The sequence below is a fragment of the Thunnus albacares genome, chromosome 9 (assembly GCF_914725855.1).
Source record: "Thunnus albacares chromosome 9, fThuAlb1.1, whole genome shotgun sequence".
Lineage (NCBI taxonomy): Eukaryota > Metazoa > Chordata > Actinopteri > Scombriformes > Scombridae > Thunnus > Thunnus albacares.
The window spans coordinates 30,818,819-30,845,219 of NC_058114.1; the positions used below are offsets into that span (position 1 = coordinate 30,818,819).

At 37.9% G+C, this 26,401-nt stretch overlaps 1 protein-coding gene across 4 annotated transcripts in view; it reads right to left on the reverse strand.

The window, feature by feature from the left end:
• LOC122989583 (inactive N-acetylated-alpha-linked acidic dipeptidase-like protein 2) overlaps positions 1-26,401 on the reverse strand; it is a 583,517-nt gene that overhangs the window by 31,473 nt on the left and 525,643 nt on the right. For 3 of the 4 annotated variants that reach the window (XM_044362562.1, XM_044362561.1, XM_044362560.1), the window contains one exon: positions 14,572-14,665. In XM_044362562.1, the coding sequence (XP_044218497.1) occupies positions 14,572-14,665 (94 nt within the window). Of the gene's footprint in view, positions 1-756; positions 1,782-14,571; positions 14,666-26,401 lie in introns of those variants that run through there. The other variant, XM_044362564.1, reaches the window with a different exon arrangement.

Sequence of the window (26,401 nt, forward strand, 5' to 3'; positions counted from 1 at the left end):
TGAACTTTGCATGTATCGAGTGGGTGTAACTGATTATAATACTGCTATTAACATAGGTTCTTAGAGGTAGTACAGTGGAAAATGCTTATAGAGATCATGTCTGTCTGTAACCGTGATCACTATTACCATTTCCACTGTACTGAGTCTAATTCTTGTTTGAGTATTTGAGTAAGAAAAAAAGCAGATTTAGGCTGCCTTTATTACTCATTAGTCATAACTGACTTGGTATGCTGGGAATCTTTCTGATTAAAAAGCAAAATCATAAAAAAAATATAATCCTATTGGTGAACACTTTACTTTAAGTCCACCTATTTAGCATTTATAAGCAGCATAGAAACAGCTAATAAATGGTTTATAACATACTGCAATATAGTTGTCAGCAGATATAAGTGTTATTTAATGTATTATATGTTGTCAATAATTCATTAGTCACAAGACATAGCCTATTTGTAAATTATTCTCTTAATCATGACCATCAAATGTTGGGAAGGTAATCAGTAAGGTTGAAGTGCTCATATGGAAACAGATTTTACATAGTCCTTCACTATAATTGAATAAATTACATAAAAAGGACACAGGCAAAAAATGAAAAAAGGAAACTGGGAAAAACTGGTTAAATTAAAGAATATTAAAACTGAACACACAACAGTCATTAAACTAAAGTCTATAAAGCACAATTTAAATTACTAGGTACAGTACCAGTCAAAAGTTGGGACACACTTACTCATTCAAGTGAATGGGAAAGTGTGCCCAAACTTTTGACTGGTACTGAATATAGACTTAAAACAAGTTTAACACCCAGTGAAACTTGATAGAATTGTCATTAGAATCAGTCTCACATTTTCCCATATCCATTTTTATCATATCACACTGAGCTTCTGGACTATGTTTATGAGAAATTTTGAAATAAACTTGCCTCCTCTGCTTATCATATAACTGGATTGTTTTCTTCCTAAAACACATAGCCTACAGTAGGGAATCCATAAAAAATACATTTTTAACTCTGGCAAAAATCAAAGGCTTCACTTTAAAGTACCCCTACATTTTACAGTTGAAGGCTCTGTAGTGTCAGATATAGTTGACGCTAACTGCCTTGCTTGCCAGAAGGCCTAATAGATAACACTGGTAGTCAGTCATATACGCTTTAGCTGAACTTTAGAATGCATGTCCTTTCACAGATGGTAAAAGTCTCAAGAAAATTGCAGGTGTTGGTTAACTTTGCCTGTTCTTCAAATTACATCTTATCCACAACCTTGAAGGACAGCTAGGCTAACAAGCTAATCTATACGACTTACAGGCAGGTGACAAAGGAAAAACCTAAAAAAAATGGGAGTAGTATCAAAATGACTTAAGATGCTTCCATAGAGTGCACAAGGATGAGTCTCAATAGCTATCCAAACTAGTTTGCTAACTAGCTAGCTTGGAGAGCTATTGTGACTATAGCACTAGCATGTTCCTGGCTGGCTAGCATGTCAGCGGTTAGCTCACTGACTACAATAGTTTACCAAAGACACAGATAAATTCCACTGTATTCCTTTCTGTTGTGACCTTTTCTGGAGGCCTGTTGTGGGTCAGCACTGTAATGGAACACTGTGTATATGTATGTATATATATAACATTATCTCTGGTACACTGTAGCTTGATATTCCTGTCCTCTGTTAGAAGGCGCTCGTGGCCAACTATGATGAGGAAATGGCTGGCCACAGTCTTTTCCAACCACACTGTCCAGGATTTTATTCCGGTTTCAGCTGAATGTGGGCTAATTACATGTGTAATGGTATCTAGAAAGACACAACAAAAACAATAAATGAGTACTGTAAGATAAAGGAATATTAGAACAGTGAGGTTCTGGTATCTCTACATCAGCATACCATAGAATAGGTAGAGTGGTGAACAAATGTAGCATTAGCGGGCTTATGTTGCCATCTTTCTCAAAAACGGTTAATGCTAACTTACAGTTTCATGCACAAATAAATATGTCTGCAAACAGCAGAATCACCACCCTGTCTGGAGACAGTTTTACTGTAGATTTGACAGGACCAATCCTGCCTAGCCAGAACAGGCACAACATGTTTCCGTCCATTACTACCACTGCTCGGGGTGGTTTGGAATAGTCCGAGATGTAGCAGAAACAGGGTTTTATACAAGCACCTCACTAAGACAGTTAAAGTTTTTTCCTTTCACCCATTTGAAGTTTGGGAGTTTTTTCCTTCTGAAATCAGAATGCTGGGCTTCATAATAGTGGTCAACTGCCTTCTTACAGTATCTCTAACTCTGGACTTCAATATAATTATAAAGAAAAATGGGGTTGGCTTTACTACTGTGATAACTAATTAAAACTCTACAATATATATCACACAATGGGCTTTAAATGACAACCAGGTGTAAGAAATAATTAATTCATATGGGCACACACATTTACTTTGATTTCCTCAGTGTATAATAATTCCCAGCACTGACAATAGTCTGCTCTACCTTCCTTTGGTAGTGCAGTTGAGGACCACAGGCATGCCTGCTGTAAGCACCATCACTACAGTAAATTAATGGAGATTTATGTCAGATCAGACTAGACCAAAGGCAGTTTTATATGAAAAGAGAGAAAGAAAGGAGAATAATGATTAAGAAAGTTGAACAAAAGGTTTTTAGGGGTTTCAATTAGCTCTGGTTGTTTGAGTTTCCTCCATGACTGCCAGTCATGAATACCGCAGTGCTCCATGCTGGCTGTGAAGAATCCATTAAATATCACTGGTCCTCTGCCGCAGGAGGCTGCTAAAACACCCAGAGACCAGACACACACATTTACACACTCACACTCACACACACACACATACACACACACAAACGCACACACACACACACACACACAAACATTGCTACACCCACACACCATTTCACATCCCCAAAATATACTCACACACTAATCTTTCAACAGACTTGAATAACACATGCGTCACTACCCACTCATGTGTAGCCTACACATTAGGACATACACATCATAATTGTACACCATGTGACATCACTTCATTCAATTCACATCCACACATTATACTGTGCTGGCACACACGTGATCACATTCTGCTTACATGCAGGTCACTCTTTTTCAAGTGTGCACACACCCTCACGAACCACACACAACTTTGAGTACAGAGGTGAGACAAAACCACTATGAGTTGCTGTACCTTCGTCTTGACTTTTGTTTCTTGACGGTGAACAATGATGACAAAGTAATGACAGACATCTGACTAAAAAAACAAAAAAACACATTTATTTGGAAATCTGTGGTTCTATTGGCTGTATTTCATTCGAGGGCACATGGTAGAGAGTCAGAGTCCTGCTCTCTCTCCTCACTAGCTTCTGTTCTATTAGCTTTGTAACAATGTTCTTTTTTCATCAGGCTTTCAGAAAACATAAATCATGTTTCTGTGGTTCTCTTTCCATATTCTAAGCTAATTGTACATCTTTTAGGCTACGTTGAGACTGCAGGCAAAAGTGGCCCAAATCTGTTGGTTTTTTTTTTTGCTTATATGTGACTCAGATCTGTTTTTTCATAACACTGTGAACAACACAAATCACATGGAATCTGATCTTTTCAATTCTCATTTGGGCCACTTTCAGATGTGGTCCTAAATCAGCTACAGGTCTGATTTTTTTCGCAATGCAGCCTCAGTCTGTCCAGTCATACTGGAATTCATGCGACTTTTACGTCACTCTAGATGGACATTCATCAAAATTCTGCACTTGTGGGAGTCACTGGGTGAATACTAACATGGAAGGCAGCTGAGCTGGAGGTATTCAGTGGAGGGACAGTGAGGTGTTAGACCTCATAAGTATTTGGGGTGACACTTCTGTACAAGCAAAACTTGAGGGGTTGTATTGTAACAAGTTTGTGTTTGAAAGCATATCGAAACAAATGGCCGAACAGGGCCACAAAAAGCCATAATTAAAAATTTAGCTCTCTTTCTCCTCATCCTAGTCCTCATTATCGTCTGCTCATAAATTTGCTGGCCTCCACTGCACATCAACTTATAAATGAAACCATAAATGCTGACTTCATTGGCCTCCACGTTTGCTTCCGTATGACAGGGTGCAGTGTGTGATGTCTTTGTTATTGCTGTTTTGTTTTGGTCAGTTCAGGAACGTGACCAGTTCACACTGGAATCTGATATCGGCCACAATTTAAAAATAATGTGAAAAGCTAAACAAAAATAAATAAATCCAATATGAGCACGAACAGCTGAAATACACCAGGCACAGACGTGACACATCGCATAGGCAGGGCGAAGCAAAGTTTTCTACCTGCTACACCAACTCTGTCTTCATCACTGCATGCATATTGAGTTTTGCCAAGTGATAATGCAGTTGGTTATGCAGTAGGATATATAAACTGGTAATGAATCAATTAACTAGTTTTAATTACAAAATCATGGATACACATTGATTTGATTTATTTATTTTAATATGCAATGTAAAAAAAAAAAACCCACTAAGTTGCACTGCTGCGTCGCACTGCTGTGTTGCACTGCCTCTGGTACAGTGAGGTATTTATTTATTTAGTACAGATTGTACTTGTTTTTACACAGTTCTATGTAGTTTTTACCTGTTGGAGGGATGCGTAGCCGCATGTAGAGATAAAAAAATAGACCAGCTGCACTAAAATAGAGATGAACTGTGCAATGCCCGCCTGTGCTCGCAGCTTTTGTGGTCAGTATAGCAGCTTCAGCGGGTTATAATGGATGTGCTCTGCTGCAGCCATGCTGTGACAGATGCGTTGCGCTGTTTCCTCGCTCCGTGTACTTTGGCCATAAGGCTTGCAGTCTAAACATAGCCTTAGTGTAAATTGTGAGCAACCTGTCATTTTAACTCAGATAAAATAATGATTTTCTTTGAATTCTATAATTGACCATTCACAAAATATTTCTCCTGAACACCAATTGTCCCATAGCTTAGCAACTGTGCTTGGGTGTCATAGGGTTCAACCCAGAGAGATACTTTCAGGAGTTCGGAGAGTGGTGTCTCAATCGTCTCTCCAAAACCAAAAACACAAAAGTAGAAGTGTAAGGAATGGATTTAAGGAATGGAGTGTTTGTCTGTTCTATGTAAGCAAGCAAAAAAATGTAATGTATGTATGTAAAAATGTAAGCAAGTCTTCTACTACTTCAACTAGCATACTAGGGATGTGCAAATAGTGTTTTTTTTTACGAATATTTGTGTAATACAAATATTTTTAAATTTATTCAAGAAGAAAACTGTTACGTCTGTCAGCAGGTCTCAACGAGGAGAGTCACATCCACCTGCTACATGACGCACACTTCCTAATTTGGACATCACTCCCATAGCTGGGGGTGTTCACCAGATATAAAGCTGAGCTACTGACGCACGCAAAATGCTCCCAAGGGACTCCCCATAACCTAATGTTCCCCTTCTCCTTCCAAAAAAAGTTAGGTTGTAAAAAATAAGCAATAAATGAAAAGTGCAAATCAATAATTGCCTTGAAGTTCTTCCCTACACATTACACACTGTGCTGTCTCTGTGTTATGGGTGTATAAATAGGTAGAGGTCTGTCTGCAATGAGGTGATGAGTAAAGTCTTAGCTCAGTAGTCACCGCAGTTGTCTATGATCTGGGAGACTCCAGTTCGAGACCCGGTGTAGGGACCTCCTTTGTAACATGGTTTATTCATGAACACTTATTGTAACACTTTAATTTTCTAAAATTAAAAGCGTAATAAAAACAAAAACAGGATTTTTAAGCCTCTTTCCACTTTTATCCAAATACAAATACATATAAAAATAATTTTGCTGCATAAACAAATAAAGATACAAATACACATACTGGGCTCTCTGCTCATCCCTACTATCTACAGCAGGGCTGCCCCCCCTAAACGTTGCATTTTGTCAGCTGAATCGCTGCCTTCTTTTTTTAGCCATGTCATTATACACAGACTAACATAGGCTGATTGTCTCTATGTTGAGGAGCATTGAAAGTATCATTCAAAGAACACTTTGAAATGGTAATTTTCATTGGTTAAATATTTCCAGAATCAGTGGCTCGTCCACCTTTTTCCCCACACTCTATTGTCCTCTTATCACGGTTAAGATTATAAGGTGTTCAAATCCTACTGTCTGTATGTCAACTTGTATCCTGCAACCACTACCATTAACTAACTCACACGCAATTCTAACATACACCAGGAATTATTTAGCATGCCTCACTATCTGTTTCTGCACTCAAACACACACTCACACATCAAAAAGTATTTATTTCACTCTCCTATTCCTCCTCTTCTTTCTCTCCATCTGGTGCCCTTCTGTATTTTTAACTAGCGGAGATAAAAGCTCTCTCCCACCTGTTTTCTGGTTGAACAGGAGCTGCTTTGCACAAAGCATTTAGAGTAACTGCACGTTTCACAAAGTCAAAATTTATAACTTTAAGACGTTTATAATGCCACCTGGAATTAAATTTAATACCAATTTAATAACCACAATAAAGAGCCCAAAAATCTGTCAGAAGCAGCCTATTTCTGATTACACACAGCTGATGAATGTAGTAAAACTAAATGTAAGCATAAGGAAAATGACACTTGGTGATGAAGTGTAGGGACATGATGTCCAATTGTGTATTATAAAGCAGTTGTAATTAGAATAAAGCCTGCTCCCTAGCAACTTCATTTCTGAAAAGCCAAAAAAGTTGATGCAGTGACACTCAGCTGCCATTTGGTAAAACTGCACAATTCAGGATATTAATTAATCTTATCTCAATTACAGTATATTCCAACTCTGTGGACTAAATATAACCAAAGAAAACATAATTCTTACACTGAAATGGTATATAAACATCAAAAACTGAAACACCAGTTTGGCACCTGTGGATCGCAAACCAAGCTAACTCAGTTTTAAAACCAACAAGGATGAGAAGTCTTAAATGAAAAATATAAATCTGAACATTTACAATTCCATGTTGTTGTATCTAGGATAAGAATGTCAATGTAATTTTCCTGCATAGCTAGCTACTCCGCTACACCCATGAAAAAGCAGCACAAAATAGTGACAAGCATGGACAATATTGACGTAGCTATACGGGTTGTTGTAAGTCGTCTTAAAGAGACTCTTAAACTCTAAAAATTCTTTGATTATCCTGAAAAAATACACATTAGCTGACCCGAGCAGCGGCTACCACAGCTTCCATGTCAACTTGAAGTGACATTGACATGTTTCTCATTGACTATTGGCAGCCATTGGGGAACCAGTGGGGTAAAGAATTAAGGCAAGTAATATATGAGAATGATATAACACTGATCCTCATACTGTAATCCAGTGACCTAGCTAATCAGACACAAATCTAACAGAATCATACCGCTAATTAATGGAGTACTTCTGCCTTGTCATTTGTGTTTGGCCAAATGATGAGGCCTTTTAGCCTTGATAAAATGACACTCACATGTAGTACTGTACTTCAACCTGGCACTAATGTGCAAAGTTGCCAAGGAGGGGTAGCTTTCATGCCAATAAAGTGCCTTTGAATTAAATTGATAGAGGAGAGAAACTGGGGAACAGACAGACGTACAATGTGGGACAAAGTGATGAAGAAACAGACAGAGGCTACAGGCAGGTAAAATAATCAGTCATCTCTCTCTCGCAGGTCATAATCTGTCCATTAGTCTCAGACGGGGAAGCATAACCACTCAATCTAGGCTTTAATGGGACGGTGCTTACATGCTTAGACAGAGCAGTGAACCTGAGCCACTGAGCGATTGCTTTAGTGGTACAATGAATGAGACTTGAAGTTGGAGCTGCAGTACATGTAATGGAGACCATCTCTATCTCATTTAGTCTCTGATGTTGGTGTGAAAATGACTGACAGATGATAGTATATAGATATAGATAAATGTGCAATTTCGTGTTGTAAATGCACAACTAATGCAGTATAGAGAAACTTATATACTGATTTGATTTGATATTCATAAACCTCACTCTGACAGCTGCTGTACTATTTTTCTTGGTGCATAACAAAACAGTATTTTGTGTGAAGACAGCATGCAGGGTAAATGTATCAAAGTCTTTGTTGTGCATCCCCTTTCAAAGGTCATCTTAATATTCAAGGACAGTCTTTGCATGGTCTGAGACTGTGACTGAATGAGCTGATTTTGGCTCAAAAGAGCTGAGAGGTCGTACAGCATGCTAACTGCTGAATAGTCGGTAATGTAAATTTACACAGGGTTTAGTTCAGACCTTGACTAAAGTGCTGCGTTCATCTTACTATGCAAGTTGCACTTTGGCTGATAAATATGTAAATCAGTTTTTGTAACCCATACACTGAGGACCACTGTCCTCAATTTAAAATGTACCCGTATCTGCAATACATGTCTTATTTAGCTTAAAATGATTTGATATGTCATTCCATTAACCTAAGGACATCAGCCAGCTCTTGCCTTGGTGGTGCCTCTAAAAATATACAGTACCCCAAATTTCAATACAGGAATACTATACTTCAAATATCTACATAGCTTATAGCAACCCAAACTCATTAGAGTGTGTATACCCAAATATGCTTTCAAGGGCAGATTAAATTATTGTATATTAATATTGATATTTTTAAAAGACATTTACATATGTTCAGTTAAGGCTACAATAAGTTGTAGCATCTATATCACATTCCCATTATGACTGTCTGTTGACTATACATATACTGAATATATTCTTTATCTAATGAAAGAAATAGTTTGCACTCAGTGATTTGAGTACATTTACATGCTTTATGTCATTACTGTAAATACCATTAAGAAATCAACAGTCTGCATAATATACTCACAGCATCCAGAGGAAATGGGATTTGTTTCATGTAAAAAATGTTCTGAGATCTTTAGTGCAACTTGCAGTAATTGCTTTTTTTGGCCAATTCTGGGCAGAGAAACCAGCTGTGAACACAACACTGAGATACTATCCTCTTATAAAGTTGATGTGCGGAACATGTAAGCAAAGAGTTTCCTAATTACAGAGCGATGTTAACATTCATCTGGACTCTTGTTACTGGTCACCTGACCAGTGCAAGTCCAAAATATCTTTGGACTTTCCTTTCAGCTCCCTCTCAACTTTCTCAACTCCTGTGAGAAATATCTGGCCCTTTAGCTGCTAAATGATCCTACAGAGCCCCTTAAGTCCCAAAAGGTGATAATTTTTTATTTTGTGCAAACAAGTTATTATCTTGTGAGAACAAGTTATTATTATAATTGCAAGATGAAAAATGATCATTTTTCGGGGCTATAGGGGCTCCATAGGATCATTTAGTGGCTAAAGAGCCAGATATTCCATTATACAGTAAAATATTTAATTTTTACAAGTTATGGATCTTGTGCGCACAAGATTATCTATGATAAAATCATATGCGTCTCTAACATACAGCCTGCCAGCTTCAGATGCACACAGCCACCATGAAGGAAGAAAGAAAAGGCTGTTATTTCATTAATAATTTATTAACATTTAGAACAGACTTTAATTGTTTTCATTAATGACTAAAGTACAACTGCAGACCTGATGACTCAGGACATATGAATCACTAACCCTTTATTAATGGCTTATAATCATTTATACCAGTAGACCTGGTGACCGTGTGAAATGTTTAATCCTTTTTTAATGATTCATAATCATTAATGTTTTGAAATGGTCAGCCTGGCTTGGCTCTAAAAATCCAGATGGTCTACTTGGTCATTTGTTCTGGGACATACACAAAGCCTATCCAATGTGAATGCAGGCTCAGCATTTTGCAGCCTGTTCAAAAATTCTTTATAATTGTTGTTGTGGTAATGCTGGACCAGAACTGTAACAGATGTTTTATGTTATCCTACTGAAACATTCAGTGTGTTATTTTGCCTTTTTGTCTTAGCTTCACCCAAAAGCAGATTTAGTAATAAGTTCTTGGGGGCTGTAAATACTGAATAATTGCTTGATAGTCACATTCACTGATTAGTCATCAGATGATTATTATATTAATATTATCACATGAATATGAATCATTGATAAAGAATTGAATGTTTCATACACATCGATTTATAGTAAATTATATTGTTTGCAAAAATAATAGTGGTGTACAATGAGTTTATCAGAGCTTTTTCACTAAAAACATCTGTCTCCTGCTGTACAGTCACAGTACAATTGTGCACCATAAAACCAAAACATTTAGCTGAAAGAGTTGGGCATTATTCTCTGTGGGTTCTTCACTCTGACACCTTTCACATTACACACTGATAAATGCAGCTGCTATACTACAGATGATCTCACTGTATGAACTCTGAGCAACAGTTCATCAGTGTGAGGCTGGTCAGTTACTGATACATTCCAAAGATGAATTAGAACATTTACATTAATGACACCCCACCTACTGCCCTCTGTGCAATGTGTATGTACACTGTTCCCATTAAGACCAGTGCAACCAGGACTCCTTTGCTAGAATAATACATAATTTGTGTGGGTTTGTAGTACTCTAATTAAACAACTTCATGAGGGATGAGGGATGTAAGCACAACATACTCTAAAACAATAAAGGCCTTCAAGCTAAACTAGACTAGGCCACAAAGTTAACTAATAATACAGGACCTGCTTTAGCTGATATTGTGCTTTAGTCACATAAATTCCCTAACAAATTTGCAGTTAATTAAATTTCCAAAGCCAACTGACATGCAGTGAACCGTTGTGTTGTTGTGGCCCTGGGGCAGTTACCTACTTTGCACAGCTGGTAATCCAGCCTTGGTTTTTGTGATTTCAGAGGTGTGAGTGAGCGTCTCTGCCAAAAAGTCATAAAGTTGCTTGCTGTGCTTCACAGTTGGTCTGTGTGAAGGTAATGTATTGACAACATGGGGGACGCTTCTGCTTCTGAAATCTGCACAAATCGCTGCATTGTATGCATGTATTTGTATATTGTATTTATATATTCGCTTTCCCCTGGGCATTGTGAGGTATTTCTAAATATTAGTTATCATACAGATAGAATTCTTGTAAGAGTTACAGATTACGTTTTCTACACCAACACTAGTTTGCATAGACCAGAATGCGATGCAATGAGTTCTGAATATTAGCCGAGAACACTACAGCAGGAGAAAGAGGGAAAACAAGGAGAGAGAGGGCAAGAAAATGAAAGAAAAAAGAAATAAAGAGTTATAACAAAAGCACAACTGAAGAGATGTGAGGCATTCAAGGCTGGCTGTGAAGGTCCAAGGTTACAAGAAAGAGGAACACCTGATTTGAATTTTACAAATGCAGGAATGAAGGTCACTGTGCTGTGGAATCACGAGGCATGAGAGGAGAGATTGATATGTTCAACTAAACAGATGAACCAACACTAACTCATTATTATGGGGGAGAAAGTCTGGGGAAAATGCTTTGTGTGTGTGTGTGTGTGTGCGTATGTGTGCATGCAAAAGCTTTTTACAAAGGTATTTTTTGTATATCTGAATATCTGACAGTTATGTGCACTCTTATGATGTGAGTGTTCATGTTTGTTGGAGTGTGTATAGGGACTGATGCTCAAGCTGACTGGCTGGACAGTGGAGATGAATTATACCTCTCCAACAGCAGCCACCGAAAACACACACCCACACACACACATATCAGACCATGGTCACTTTTGGGGACATTACACAGACTTACATTAACTTCCTGGAAACCTACCCTAACCCTTACCATAACCATTGACCAAAATCAGCTTTTTCCTCATTGGGGTAATGGCTTTTGTCCCCGTTTGGACAAGCTGTACCCAATTAACTGGTCCTAAGTCTGAAATTTGTCCCCAAAAGTAGCCTATGACAGACCACACACACACACACTGTGCTGTACATAGTGCAGTGTTCTGTGGAGAATCCAATATTTCTGTTGCTTGCTGCATTGTGCAGAATCAAAACCCCGCAAAATCTCACAAAATCACACACACAAAAAAATCATCCTTCCATATGCTTTGTATACAACTGCATCACTGAGAAAAATGTCACTGCAGGTCTAAACAAAGCATCCAGGAATGATGCTCTGCTGTGAAGCCATTTTGTGGACATACTGAGTTTGACACACTGACAAAAAAAAAACATTTTTTCCATACACAATCATTGTGTAGCAGAGGCTGTAAAACAAAACCCCAAAATGACTCTTTGTATTATCAGAATTTGATCCATTATGTCTGAAAACATTTGGAAAGTCTAGAAGTGCCAAATGAGTAAATTATTCTCATTCTCATTTATGTGTGTGGTGAACAAGCAGGAAGTCAGCCTGCTTGGCCTGTGGAAGTTTCGGACGTGCTCTCAACTGGCAAGAGGTTGTGATATGTAGCACAACAAGCTAGTGAAGCACGGTTAGTGGAATGGCACATGTGCAGTGGCCTCTACACTGAACTACTCTCTGGAGACAGAAAATGTGATCGCTGTTATTAGTCTTTAGAGTTTCTAAATAAACTACCATGCCCAAACTCTTATTGGAGAAAGAACATGTCACCCAGTGCAATGGTGTGACTCATTGACGTTTTTAATAGTTTTTGGACAACAATGATGGTCTACAGGAAAGAAGAATATATACATCATACTTGTTATTAAGAGTGTTGTTGGTTTGTCGGTTTGGCTCTGCACAATATGAAAAGTATAGAAAACTGCCAGCCATATCCTTTAAAGGAAAGCTACAGTTATTTATATTTTTTATTAGCTCCAGCCCTTCAATTGTACCGGCCTGGGTAATTGCTGAGATCTGGGAATGCGGCAACATGCTAAAAATAGGCCCTACTGGGCAAGAAACACAGTTTTCGATGCAACGAGGGACTCTTGGTAAGATAATGGAGGCGTTCACTTTCTAATTTATATCCAGTGGTGGACAAAGAACATTTACTCAAGTACTGTACTCAAGCACAATTTTAAGGTACTTGTACTTTACTTGCATATTTCCATTGCATGTTACTTGATACCACAACTGCACTACATTTCAGAGGGAATCATTGTACTTTTTACTCCACTACATTTATTCGACAGATTTATTTACTATTAACTAGGTACTTTTCATGATAAAGTTTTATATGGACATGTGATAAGTTTACAAATGACACAGCATTGTTACAGATGACACCAGCTGTTCACAACCTTTTAGCCTTGTGAGCTCTTGTATAAAAGCAGTATACAGTTGTGTCTCCTTGTCCGCTCCATTAACATACATGAGGGGAGCAAAATATTAGGAACACTTTTCAATATATGCATCCCAGTACACCACCACCACCACCCACTATGACCTCAATAATAAGCATAAAGTAGAATTATCACCTTTCTGACTCTGTCAACAAAAACCTAAAGTGTATGAGCTTAGTAAAAGTACAATTCATGGCAGAGCTGTTGTATTGGATTGCATTACATTGCACAGGTGTACCTAATGAAGAGGCTGGTTAGTGTAATCACTATTTAGTTCATATAGCAAACATATAGCAGATATGAAGCAACATCAGCAATCATTTGTTGTTTGTTTCTGGCCACCTGGAGAATACAAGTCCAGTATTCACTCTCCTTTTAGCTCTGTTTTGGTCTCCAACTCCTGAGAAAAAATATCTGGCTCTTTAGCAGCTAAATGCTCCACAATGTTCACCAGCTGATTGCTAAATTTATCTGTTTACTGTTTGGTGCCAGGCAGGTAGTGTGTAGTGGGTTTGTTCAGATCTTTTTAGCTGGAAACAACTTCCATAGACCTGAGGGACATTACTCAGTTAGATGATGATTCTCTGTGGGTTCATCATTAAGGGTGACACCTTTCACATTAAAGCAAGTAAATGTTTTCCATTGTTAAAAAGACTATTTTAGTTTGCTTTTTGCCTATGGCACAAATTCTCCTGTCAGAGTTGAGCTCAAGATAAATACTTTGCTGCTATGAGTGAATCCACTGATCTTAAAGGTATGGTTTGCAGGATTCTCCTAAAAAACAATGTATAGACTTATACAAAAGTAACCCCTCTCAATCATCACCTACTAGAAGTGTGTGGCAGTGTATTTATCTGCAGAGACTCTGCCGTCTGCCTGTATTTTCTTATTTTCTTATTATTTTGCAGAGCAGAGAGGCCACAGCAGACAGGATGAAGCTCCGCATTCATACAATGCAATGCAATGCTGCACCTTCCTGCTGGGCTGTGTGGAGGTGTGAACGTGTTTATTTGTGCTTTAGAATGTAACCGCAGCGAAACAATCAGAAAATAATGTTTTATTTATCCAATTCATAGCTTTGTTCTCGCCAGTGCTGCTCACTCTCTCTTCATTTACTCTCTAGCTCGCTCAACCACCACTGCTCTCTCTCTCTCTCTCTGAGCCGAGGAGGAGGGGCAACTTTGAATGTTGTGTGTTTACAAACACCAACCGACAAATCCTGCACAGTATACCTTTAACCATTCCATCCAAAGAAGTGACTTAATTTCAATGTTTGCTGTCATAAATGCGGGTGTGTACAGTCTCTTAAGGCCATATACCAACCCATCTACTGCGACAACCACTGACTGCACCCACACCATCAGCCCCCTATAACACTGTGCATTATCCTCACTATTATTACTACCATTATACCATCATCAGTGTTACCTTTAAGCTTGTTTTGTACATCCAGGGCAATGTCCAGCGGGTAGAATGGCAGCACAGGATCATTGACCAGGCGGAGAATGGCTTCTGCTGTCATCTGTACAAACACAGCCAAAAGAGATTTGAATGAAGTTAGTTGTTATTTTCTTTTTTCCACTACAGCATTCATGGATCATGTCATTCCAACATAAGAATAGAACAGAAAGTTTGATTAGTCTGCATGTTGTGAACTACACCTGTGTAATATATTACTAATACTACTATTAGTAAATAGTATCTTGAAAGTATGTATAGCAGCCCTGGATTCATAGAGGTAGGTGTCACCTTTGTTTGATCTCTTTTCTCCTGTTTTTTTCTAAATGAGGAGTTTTAAGTAAGAGAGATGTACTTTTTTTAATTTTTTGTTTAGAGTAGGTAATTTTAGGTTGATTAAGTTTGTCCCATTTTGTTTGTTACTTTGTTGGTATCCCACCTGGAAGCCAAAAGGCCCTAAACAACTGTGTGAAATAAATACTTAAAGGGCTGTGATTCCTTGTTGCTGGTGGTTCTTGGGAGATGGGAAAATGAAGAGGTGAGTCTCATTTTCATGTTGTGCTATGGTTTCCCCGGTGGGCCAGGCTGTAATGATGAGACACGGGTCTAGGTAAGATTTTGACATTTAAGTTTAAGATGAAACCAACTTATCAACCTGTCACCAGAGCGACAGCGCCGTAAATCTAAGTTTATACTTCAAAGATAACTGCATGAAAGTTCATTCTACACCTTAGAAATATTAGTTTGATAAAAGGATCTTGACTCAAGCTTTATTTCAAACTTTTTTGCTAAAGTCAAGGCAGCTGAGCAAACTTCAGTTGAATGAACATTTTGGAAAAGTAAGTAGACCAAGTGTAGATTATTTTGTCACACTAAAATATAACATCGAGTAACTGCCTGAATGATGAATTTAAACTTTCACTTTTGTACTTAAACCCTTATTTTGCTAAATAGTTTTTGTTTTGTATTATTGTACTGCTGTATGTTTTTTGGATGGTAGTTTTTGTGATACTCTTAGATATACCTTCCCTTTGTCTTTATTGCTCTTATCGCTGCTTCAGTCTGCTTTTAATTAATCTTTTTCTGAATGTCTTGATTTTATAGATTTTGCACACCAGTTTTGTAAATATTTTAGCTTTAGCACAGTTTTATGTTTTCCTCCTACATTTTTGTTTGAGGTTTGCAAGTGCTCCAATTCTGTTTCACCAAACTCTTTTAACTGGATAGACATGCCGCCTGATGAATGTCATCTGTTCATGAGGAGGTACACATTTGTGAGATTTCATCAGCACAATCAACACCCCTAAAATAGCCATGTAAGGCTTTGTGTTTCATTCACACAAATGTTCCAAAAGAGTAAAAAAGCAGAATTTCACACAGACATTAATTCCTGCTTTTGGAAATCAGCAGACAAAAACTTAGCAGTCAATAATATGTCATCAGAGCCGCACTGCACTGCGACAGAAATAAAGAGGGAAATACAGTCTGACATAAAGTTAGTTGCAAACAAATGTCTTCCTATAGCAACGCAGTCCATGAGTAATATAGGAGGCAGTCAGTGGGGATTTGACAGTTGCAGAGATTTGACGACAGAATATTATAGCCTACAGTAGGTGATGTTATACTGTTATATATTATATGGTGGTATATATATATATATATATATATATATATTATACTGGTGATACTGGACAGACACCTGCAGAAAGACCCTGAGGCAGCTCTTTCCAACAACTACTATGATAAAAATCCTAAAATCTAAACATGGTGATGAGAATATTATTTTTTAAAGGTTTGTCTTTGTTATATATTTAATTCTAGTTCATTTCTGTATCTTATTTAAACTCCAAATTTGTTCAGATGAAGGCATTATAATTGGAGGTCTCCTGTGGAGAAAGACTATCTGTTCACAGCAGATCTGGACCACCTGTAAATTTCATTTGTACAAGAATTGGTGAACGCCACAAGTCCTCTTAAATTACTGGTACGAGCCGTTTAAGAACAAATCTGTTCATGCGAGTGGTTCTTGCCTGAGGCCCAGTCAGTTAATAGTCAATTATATAACAGTGGCAGTGCTATATAGATACAAAAATGTATTTATTGTTGCTCTTGATGTTTTTCTCATCCATGTTCTTTCATTGCCCTTCTCTGTAAGTTGGTTGTTTTTCTTCCTCAGGGATCTAGTGCTTTGTTGTGCACACTTTGAATTGCTTCTCAGTTTTTTTTTTTTTTCTTCAATGGCTCTTCTCCTTCAAGGATGTAACCTATATTCAGTAGCAATATGGATTGACAGCAATTTTAAAAATAAATGTGTACCACAAGAACGATGACAAAAGACATCATGTCCAGTTTTATGCCTGCAGTTTCGAACACTTTTCAGTGATGTGCCCTTGGATTTTGATTGAATTGCTGCATCTTCCTAAGTACCAATCTGTCAAATCATGTTGTGTCTTGTCCTCCTCGCCGTTGCAGGTCTGAGATCTGCTTTTCCACTGTCTACCTTTGTGGTCCAGATTGTAAAGTGAAAATCTGAGACTCCATATAACCTTTTGAATTTTTTACTGATTAGACAACAGCTGTCATGTGAGAGAAAAAATAAGTAATTTAGGACACCTTTGGCTGCAGTGTGAGCAAACATTTATGGAGATCCCTGCTTGTTCTGGTAGCCCATACTGAGAAGCACAAATCACTGAAAGTGTCTGTCTGGCTCTGTTCTCACAATGAAGTGTCTGTCATCTTGATGCGAACAGTGCGACTGACTCAGCCACTGTCTCTACAGGTAGAGGACTTAGGCATGGATTTGTATTGGGGTATAACATCAGTGCAGCTCACCTTGCTAACCAACTACTCTGTATAAAACCACAGCCGGGATTATTGACATATCGATCCTCTTATCCCACACCTAGACTGTATCATTTTCACAGGAAATACACATCTCGTTGCATTGCAACACAATTTTTATCTTCTTCATCTTCTTTTCTGTCTGGCCTGTCTGTCTGCTGTGGTTGTTGCTATGGTTACAGAGTCACAAGCGTTAGCTGATGTTTTTTATGGCTGCTTTGTGAGCAATTCTTTGGTCAAAACTGACCTCTGTTTTTCACAAATGATTTATTTTTTGTAACTATGTGGTTCAATCTCAGAAGGTTTGCACAGGTTTTGTACAAAAATGCTTTCAGTTTGCACAGTTTTAAAGATTATGAACTGTCACCTGAAAACTCAAGCTTGGTTTGTTGAACCATTGGACATTAAAGAGGACCTATTGTGGTCATTTGAGCACAAACTTTTTATTTTTGGACTCTATTAGAGTAGCTCTGCATGATTCACAGTTCAAAAAACTTCTTATTTATCTTATACTGGCCCTTTATGCAGCCCCTCAGTGTACAAAGTTTCTCTTACATTCCGTTTTAGCTCCTGTCTCTTCAAGGCTCCCCTCCCGATGAGCCCGCTCTGTTCTGATTGGCCAGTTTTACGTATCAGAGTCGTGTAACTTTACTGTCAATGCAAATCAAACTTTTCCTGCTTTACTGCTTCAAATTAAAAGCTTTTAAATGACTAACTAATGGGAGACTTTTATTGTGAAGAATTTACAGGCAGTCAAAACGTGTTCCTCACTGAATTAGCGGAGCTTCGTTAGCAGCGCAAAATACAGGTCAAAACAACATAACATGGAGCTATTTGGAGCTATTTGTTCAGCGGATCAGTTAGAAATGATGCAGGGAGGAAGAGTACAAGCAGAAACAGCCACAGTGATGATGTTTTATGAGGAGCTGCAAACAACCGGCACACCTCCAACAGGTAAACTACTTATTTTACTTTGCTGTGCTGTGTAATGGAGTCGTAGTTACGGCTTGGCGTAACTACTGCCGGAGAGGAGCAGTGAACTTGCATGCTGTGTACGTAGCAAATGTCCATATAAAGAAATCTGTCACGAACTGACGTCAGCTCGGCCTGAAAGTAGAAAAAACCGTTGGAACCTTGTTGGAAAAGTGTTTAAAGTGGTCTGAAGCCAGGACTTTCTGCAGGGATTACTGCTACATACGTTTACCTTGTTATTTGACACATCGACCACTTTTAACATGAACATCCGACATTGTGGCATTATATATATGTCTGAAAATAAGGAAAAGCATAATACATCCTCTTTAATAAATCCTTTTGGACAATGGAAAATACCATGTAGTTAATTTATTCATTTTATTAAATTACTTACAGTATTACTGTTACAGACAAACAGTGATTTATAAGGATCTGGTATTTACCAAATCTTTCGCATTATAGTGTAATGTTATGTTGATTGTTAAAAAAATATTATAATTATTGTTTTTATTATTATGTTCAATCTCAGCTTCAACTTACTCAGCATGTGAGTTAGACCAGATTCTCTGGTATGTGTGTGTGCGACTGATGCTGAAGGTAACAAACATTAATACTAACACTGAACAAAGAAGAGTGTAAACAAGAATACTGTATGTTATGTAGTCAGTAGTTTGCAATTTTATGCACTTATATTGACTATATCGAATAGTCGATATCAGAAAGCCTTGCTTGATTTTCACACTCTCTATTTTTGAATTACAGGAAAGACACACATTTGTGTAATTTAAAAGGATTTTCTTTGATAATCATTTCATATTTATTGTAATAAAAGTGTCCAAAAAGCACTGAAACCAAAACAAGAGCTGACAGGTTTACTCAAAATACACAAAATACTCACAGCATAATCATTTGCTCAAGTACAAGGATGACAGTATGAATATGTGTTATTAAAACCATTTTATCTTAGAAAATGTCTTACTGAAATGTCAGACCCTAAAACATTTTAGAGGTAAAGTAACTGAAATGATTAATAATTATTTTTATTGTAATAATCTGTGTATAGAATATATGACTCTCACAAACCACAACCCGCCCCAAGGAACTGGTCTGGGGACTTAGATGGCTCTGCCACACATCTCATAGGAAGCTCATCTCATGTGTGTAGCTCTCTTCGGCAAACCGAAACCAACTCCAGGGACTTGATTGGTTCTCCTAGACTCTCAAAACAAAGCTCCAGGGACTCCCACATCTCTCTGACTAAAGCAAGAGTTGACGACAGCAACATCGAGACCCCTCTTGGAGCTCTCACAGATGGTGTTATCCATTGTGACTATTCTTTATTTTTGCACGTATTTTGCATTTTAAACATGTGTTCCATGTTGAAGTCCAGATGTGGTCCTGTTTTGCTTTCCAGAACTCCAAACCAGAGGTGGACTGTAAGACACCAGTGAGATCAGATCACAACTGGCCCAGAAAACGCTTGCTATCTTGGTTTTGACTGTGCTTATTTGGTTAAAATTGTAATTATAAAGAAGAGGAAATGCATATTTTATTTATTTTTTGCAGAGATAGCATCATATGGAGTGCTGAAGATAAAGGACAACCCTGATGCTGTGAGTTCTGGCAGTTTGGACATTTACCATCACCATAACTAGACCCATGAAAAGAGGCAGCTAACACTACGTAACATATAATGCAGGATAAACAAAACACTGAATGTGGAGGAGCTTGATTATAACTTTGCAGGTGTTGAACAAAAAGAAACTCCAAGGGCAAAAAGAAACTCAAAAAGTGAAACTAGTTAACCTAGCCTGCTAGCTCTCCAGTAACACGTCTCCTAGCAACACCACCTATTAGATGTCAGTGAACTGTTGCCACAGGAAATTCCCACTCAGAGACTCGAGCCTTCCACACTGTTTCGACAAATAAGCCCAAAAATGGAAAAATATGTAAATAGTTGCAGAGTCATTATAATGTACCCAAGAAGTGAGAGGAATTCAAATTTCAGTTGGATTTTAAATTTGTGTCTGATGTCTGATGTTTTATTTTGAAGAAAAAGGACATGTTAATGCCTTTTATGCATAATACAAGGAATACTGAATTATTTTCGTGTATGAAAAGTGCGATACAAATAAACTTGCCTTTCCTGAACAGTAAGGCCTTTTGCTCCATAGCTCATGGGCAGGAGAGAAAGTAAAGGTCAGAATACAATGCAGCTATCTGTGTGTGTGTTCTAGCTGACCTCCTTCATTTCTGGCCAGTGAGCCTCAAGTCTGTCTCCAGTTGAATGGACTCTCGGATGATAACCTCAGTACCCAGTTCACAGTCCACATCACACACACGAATACACACACACGCACACACACACACTCTCCAGGCCCTCACAGGTTGAATGTGATGGAGGTCAGTCTGGCAGAGACTGCAGTGAGAGTGGAGGGCAGACTGCCATCAACCTCACTACAGGGGAAACAGCCACGGCACTCACTCACGCCTCTTACATTCACAGAAGCAAGTTGCAGCTTGTAAACATCAATATATCATTTTCAGATAAATGTCAATAAGTGTAATATCTTGGTGTAATTACTGTGAAAAATGAAGCCAGGTGGAGATGACAGAGGGCTTCTACCTCACACCAGTAGCACTCCTGTCTGTCTTGTGATCAAAAATGTTCACTTTTGCTTTACTGAGGAAAAACATATTTAAGATTATTTTTCTATCTGCTTTTGACTGCTTCCACTCTAATTTCATAACCAGGTCCTCTAAAGCTTTACAGTAACTGTTACTTTGCCATAAATCAATTTCCTTTTGTGAAGTAAAATGTATTCAGTAAATAAGAAGGCAATAAATGTAAAATACAGTGTGAAGGCAGATGGGATCTTCTAGTTGTTACTTTTACCATGGAGTGTGTTGTGTTTTTTTTCTATTAGAGAGAGATCTAAATGATATTTGCTGGAAAGTTAGGCTGTGGGCCAAGGAACCAGTCATTAAATTCAGGATCCAATAACGCCAATATGTTCCCACTTTATCTTTTGGCTTGTAGCTGCTAAACCATGACAAAACAAATCTTTTCATGCATGTATTAAGAGAGCTGGATGGCCACTTTGCCAATTCGTCCTGGTGGTCACTCGTGATACTGCAAAAAGAAAAATTCTCCACATTCATCAACATCATGCATCATATGGCTCTTCTAGACTTTTCAAATGTTACTGGACTGAAATGATGAAATTCTGATAATAAAACAAATCATTTTGAGTTTTGATGCTCAGAAAAATATATTCACCGTTTTACAGGAAAATTGCGAGAAAAATACTGTTTGGACCAGTGTGCGTCATGTGACGGACTCAGACGTAATTACACAGTTTGGCCACTATGTCAAATTCCCAGCCTGGTGCTGTTTCTGGGGGCTTGTGCACAGCAAGCAAGCAAGCATGGCTGCATATACATAGCGCTTTTATTATTAGTGTTTTACAATTTACCACTAATTAACCTATTCACACACCCTCAAACACTGCAAGCTATCATGCAAGGTGCTGCCTGACCATTGGGAGCCATGTGGGGGTTCAGAATGTGGGGGTTCAGAATCTTGCCCAAGGATACCTCGAAATGAGGACAGGAAGAGTCAAGGATTGAAACCACCAACCCTGTGATTAGTGGACCCGCTCTACCTCCTGAGCCAAAGCTGTGTTGAAGATTGGATTTACTCCAATCACTGGACTTTCTACAAAATATGAGTTTTAAAGCATGGACCTGTCAGAGTTAAGAAATTTAAAGATGTGCCAAAACTGGAAATCAGATAAACTGTAGGCCTATTACACCTCCTCATTTCTCTGCTTATGTGATATCTGGCATCTTACTTAATCTCTCTAAGCAGCTGTCCCTACATAACACTGCTTTGCTAGAATTTTGAAAATGGCCTACAGTGTACAGATCTGTTCTGCACCTCTCTGCGCTGTTGTCACTGCCACTGAAATCAATCTGGCAGGGGGAAAGATTAGAGCATTGATTTGAGGCCGGTGAGTAATACTACTGCAGAAAGCATACATCAAAAGCCTGTAATGTGGTGGGACAGAAAAGGCCGTTGATTTCTTATTTATGGCCTTATTTCTGGATCATCTCTTTCCGAGGCAGAGGCGAAAGAGAGAGAGAGAGAGAGAGAGATAGAGAGAGAGAGAGAGAGAGAGAGAGAGAGAGAGGCAATGAGAGAGAAGAGGGAGAGATGCTGAGAGATAATGATGGAGGAAGAAAGGCAGAAAAGAGGCTGTGACATAACAGAAAGTTAAAGACAATCCTAACTAGAGAGAGATGACAGTTGGAGTGGACTGTCAACCCTGACTGTCAGTTTATTCTGTTTTTTTTATTTTATTTTATCTGTTTCTCTTTATTTTATTTATATTTGTTGTACATAGTATTTAGATTTGACTAAGAAATGTCTTTCTTTACGCTGTCTTTCTGTTGCACTGAGCATGTTGATGGCACAAGAATTTCCTTCGGGATTTAAAAATGTCTGTCTTATCTTAGAACAAACTAGTCTAAGGATCTCTTGTCATCATCTCTCTCATGTTTCCTCTTTTCTCCCCATCTTCTTCTGTCATGACCTTCCCTCCCCTCATCCTCACCTGACCTTTTAGATTATAATAAAATCTGTACTGAGTGACATCTCAGGGAAGAAACACCGTTCAGTCTCACAGAAAGGCTCTGACATAACAGGAAAAAAAATGATTTATTTATTATGTTTTACATATTTATTACACATATATTCACCTGGCCAAGAGAGCTTATTGACTGGCCCTTGGTCAAACATCAAGACCAAGGGTGACGCCCAAGCTGTACACACACAGCTGCAGAGAGCTGTACAGACACAGAATACGTCTTTTATTGATATATTTGTGTAATTTTAGTATACCAAGTTTCCTGTTCACTCTACAACAGTTCTATATTAAAAACAATTAATTACTTAGTAGATACAGTAAAAGGCTTTCAGTATGTTCAAGCAGAAAGACAATTATCATTCCATGCAGGTCACAGCAGGTCTGCAGTTCAAGCAAGCTGAATTTAAACTACTTTTCTTCTTCTCTGTTTTCCCCAATAGGGAATCTTGAAATGGCTGCAATTTATAGGCTAGTGCCAAGTCAAGTCAATTTTCATTTATATAGCTCAATATCACAAATTTGCCTCAGGGTGTTTTATAATCTGTACAGAATCCATCCTTAGACCCTTTATTAAAATAGGGAAAAACTCACCCAAAAAAGCTTTTAATGGGGAAAAAAATGGAAGAAACCTCAGGAAGAGCAAGAGTCGTATTCCTTTGAAAACATAATTATTTGGGGCAATGGCAGAGATCTTTAAACAGTTCAAATAAACAACGCTAAGTGATGTTGCACATTGTAGAAACACAGTTATAGAAGAACAATACAATATGGGAAACTGGCACAAGTATGACTAAGTGTTCAAATAATCAATTTAACATCATAAACTCACAAAGGTTGCAAGGATTTGTGTGGTGGAACCAATTTTGAACACTAGTGATGAACCTATATACCATATATCAGAAAAGAAAGACCGTCCATAATGAAAAAAAAGGTGCAAGGGCCTGGTCAAACCAGAAAGTGACACAGCATCCTTGTGAAATGATGTTACAAGTGTGGTGATGTAGGGAATAGCCTACTCCCAGTGCCAGTTTGGAGAATACTGTAGCTGGCAAGCTAATGGCGAAAATGCTAGTGGGCAGGGAAAATGCTAGCGCTATAGCTTTTTGAGTTTCTTCCTATTTTTTTCTGTAGTGAACCATTTACTCACCTGTTATGCCACCTGACATTTTGTTCTCAAAATTGTATGTAATATAATTCAACACACAGATATTGAAGAAGGGGGGGAAAGAGTTCCGCAAGCTAGCTAACCTGATAACTGTCAGTTTACAAACTTGTTAGCTCGATAGCTTATGGGACGAGTTCACACAATTTATTCAAAAGACATACCACCAACACCTTTTTCATAACTGTCTTCAAAAACCCATGTGTGTTTTGTTAAGTGGAGTACTATCAAAATAACTGGATGGTGACACACAGCTAATTAGCAGCCATAGCTTCCTCCATTTTGGACTATTTGTTCCTTTCAAGGTCAGCACTGTCAAGACAGCTTTCTATTGGTCAATAATGCCAATTTGTGTGTGAAAGTTTAACTTGATGCAAAAGATTTGTGAGGTTGTACCTCGCCTCTGCAAGCAAATCAACTTGTCCCAGAAATTCCATCGACATTAGTCGATTACCTAATTTTCACCATTTTAAATGCTGGTGTGACCAAGCCTTTGCATTTAGGGTGGCAAAGTCTTCACATGTAGAGAATCCAATGTTCTTATTGTATCTGCAAAAGATTGTTAAAATGAGCCCTGATAAGTGAAGAGTTCCTACATTTCTATCTTTCCTACCTTGAGACATTGTGAAGGACTGAACTGTTAACGTATGTTAAGGTAAATGCAGTTATGAGTACAAAAAAAGCAGATATAGGATGAACTTTAAGAGGGAATGAATTTGACTAAGAGGAGCTTTGTTTTCTTTATCAACATACCGATGAAAAACATAAATCCATCAAATACCAGACTTAAGCCTGAAATCCTGACTTGAGCGTTTTTCTCTGCTCTCTTGCAAAATAAACAGGATACGCATCTGAAATGTCACTTTAACATTTGTCGGGGACGAACATGTTCTTACATACATTTTTAATATGTTGACATTATAAAAAATCAGCCACTCAGTTGACCTTTGCCCAAATGATCTTTGTGTTTCAATATGTGCTGTTGGTGCCAGTTCCTCTCTGTTCATTTTTTCTATTTTTCCATTATTACTGAGCATTATTTCTCATCAAGCATTTATACAAGAAGGTGTCGCTCTTATTATGTTGGATTTTGGTGTAATCGCTGTCATGTTATATGGCCAGACGAGTCCAAGGTTGAACCAATTATGTGTGAAATATAAATAACCAAGACTAAGATATCTTTCATATGATGGAGGTGGCTTGCAGTTTCCCAGTGTCTATTGGTTCTATTGTGCTGCACAATTAAGAGCAGCAATGATCTGGTTCTCAGTCTTCAGAATTTCCCTGGCTAATAATTGAACAGACTACGACATCCACTCTGCCCTTCTACATGCACTTATACTTCAAACAACTAGTGAAATTAAGAAAGGATACTTCAAACTCCTCTGTAATGAACACAATCAAGGTATGGTTTGAAATGCTGATGTTTTTGGGAATAATAGCACAACTGTTCTCCTTTTCTCAATCTGGGGAAATGCCTTCTTTATACCTTCCACTCATGACCCTGGTTATAAAAAATGGGCTTAAAGGAGACTAAGATTATGGATCTATACAATAATGACAGGCTCCTCACATTTGAGGAAAACAACAATATAAAATTCCCAACTCTCATTTCTTTAAAAATTTACAAATAAGGAATTTTATTTTTAAAACACAACAAAAATCTCCAGCGAAACCCTCTTTCGCCTCTTTGGAAAAAACAATGAAAGAACAGATGGTGATCACCAAATATCTAGTCTTTATTCATTGTTATTTTCTCACTCACAGAACTCCTCAGATAGTAGAAGACTGGCCTGGAGTGATGACATTGGAGAAGAAATAATAAAGGCAGAGTGGAAACACAGTTATCAAAGATTTTTGGAGGAAATTAATATTAACTGTTACCAACATTGTTAATTATGATCTTCCTCTGTCCCCAAAATTATGTTTACTTGGTATATTTCCTACTGTATGTAACTTGAGTTGCAAGAAGATAAAGATGACATATTTTTGTTATCTTCATGCCAAATATGCAATTGCTGTTCGCTGGAAAAAGACACTAAAGCCATCTTTGAATCAATGGCTAAAAGGACTTTCAACTAAGGACTTTCAAAACTAACATTTGCAATAAAGGGAAAATCCAATGACTTTGAAAAGATGTGGGAACCACTATAGATTACCTGAAAATTAACCC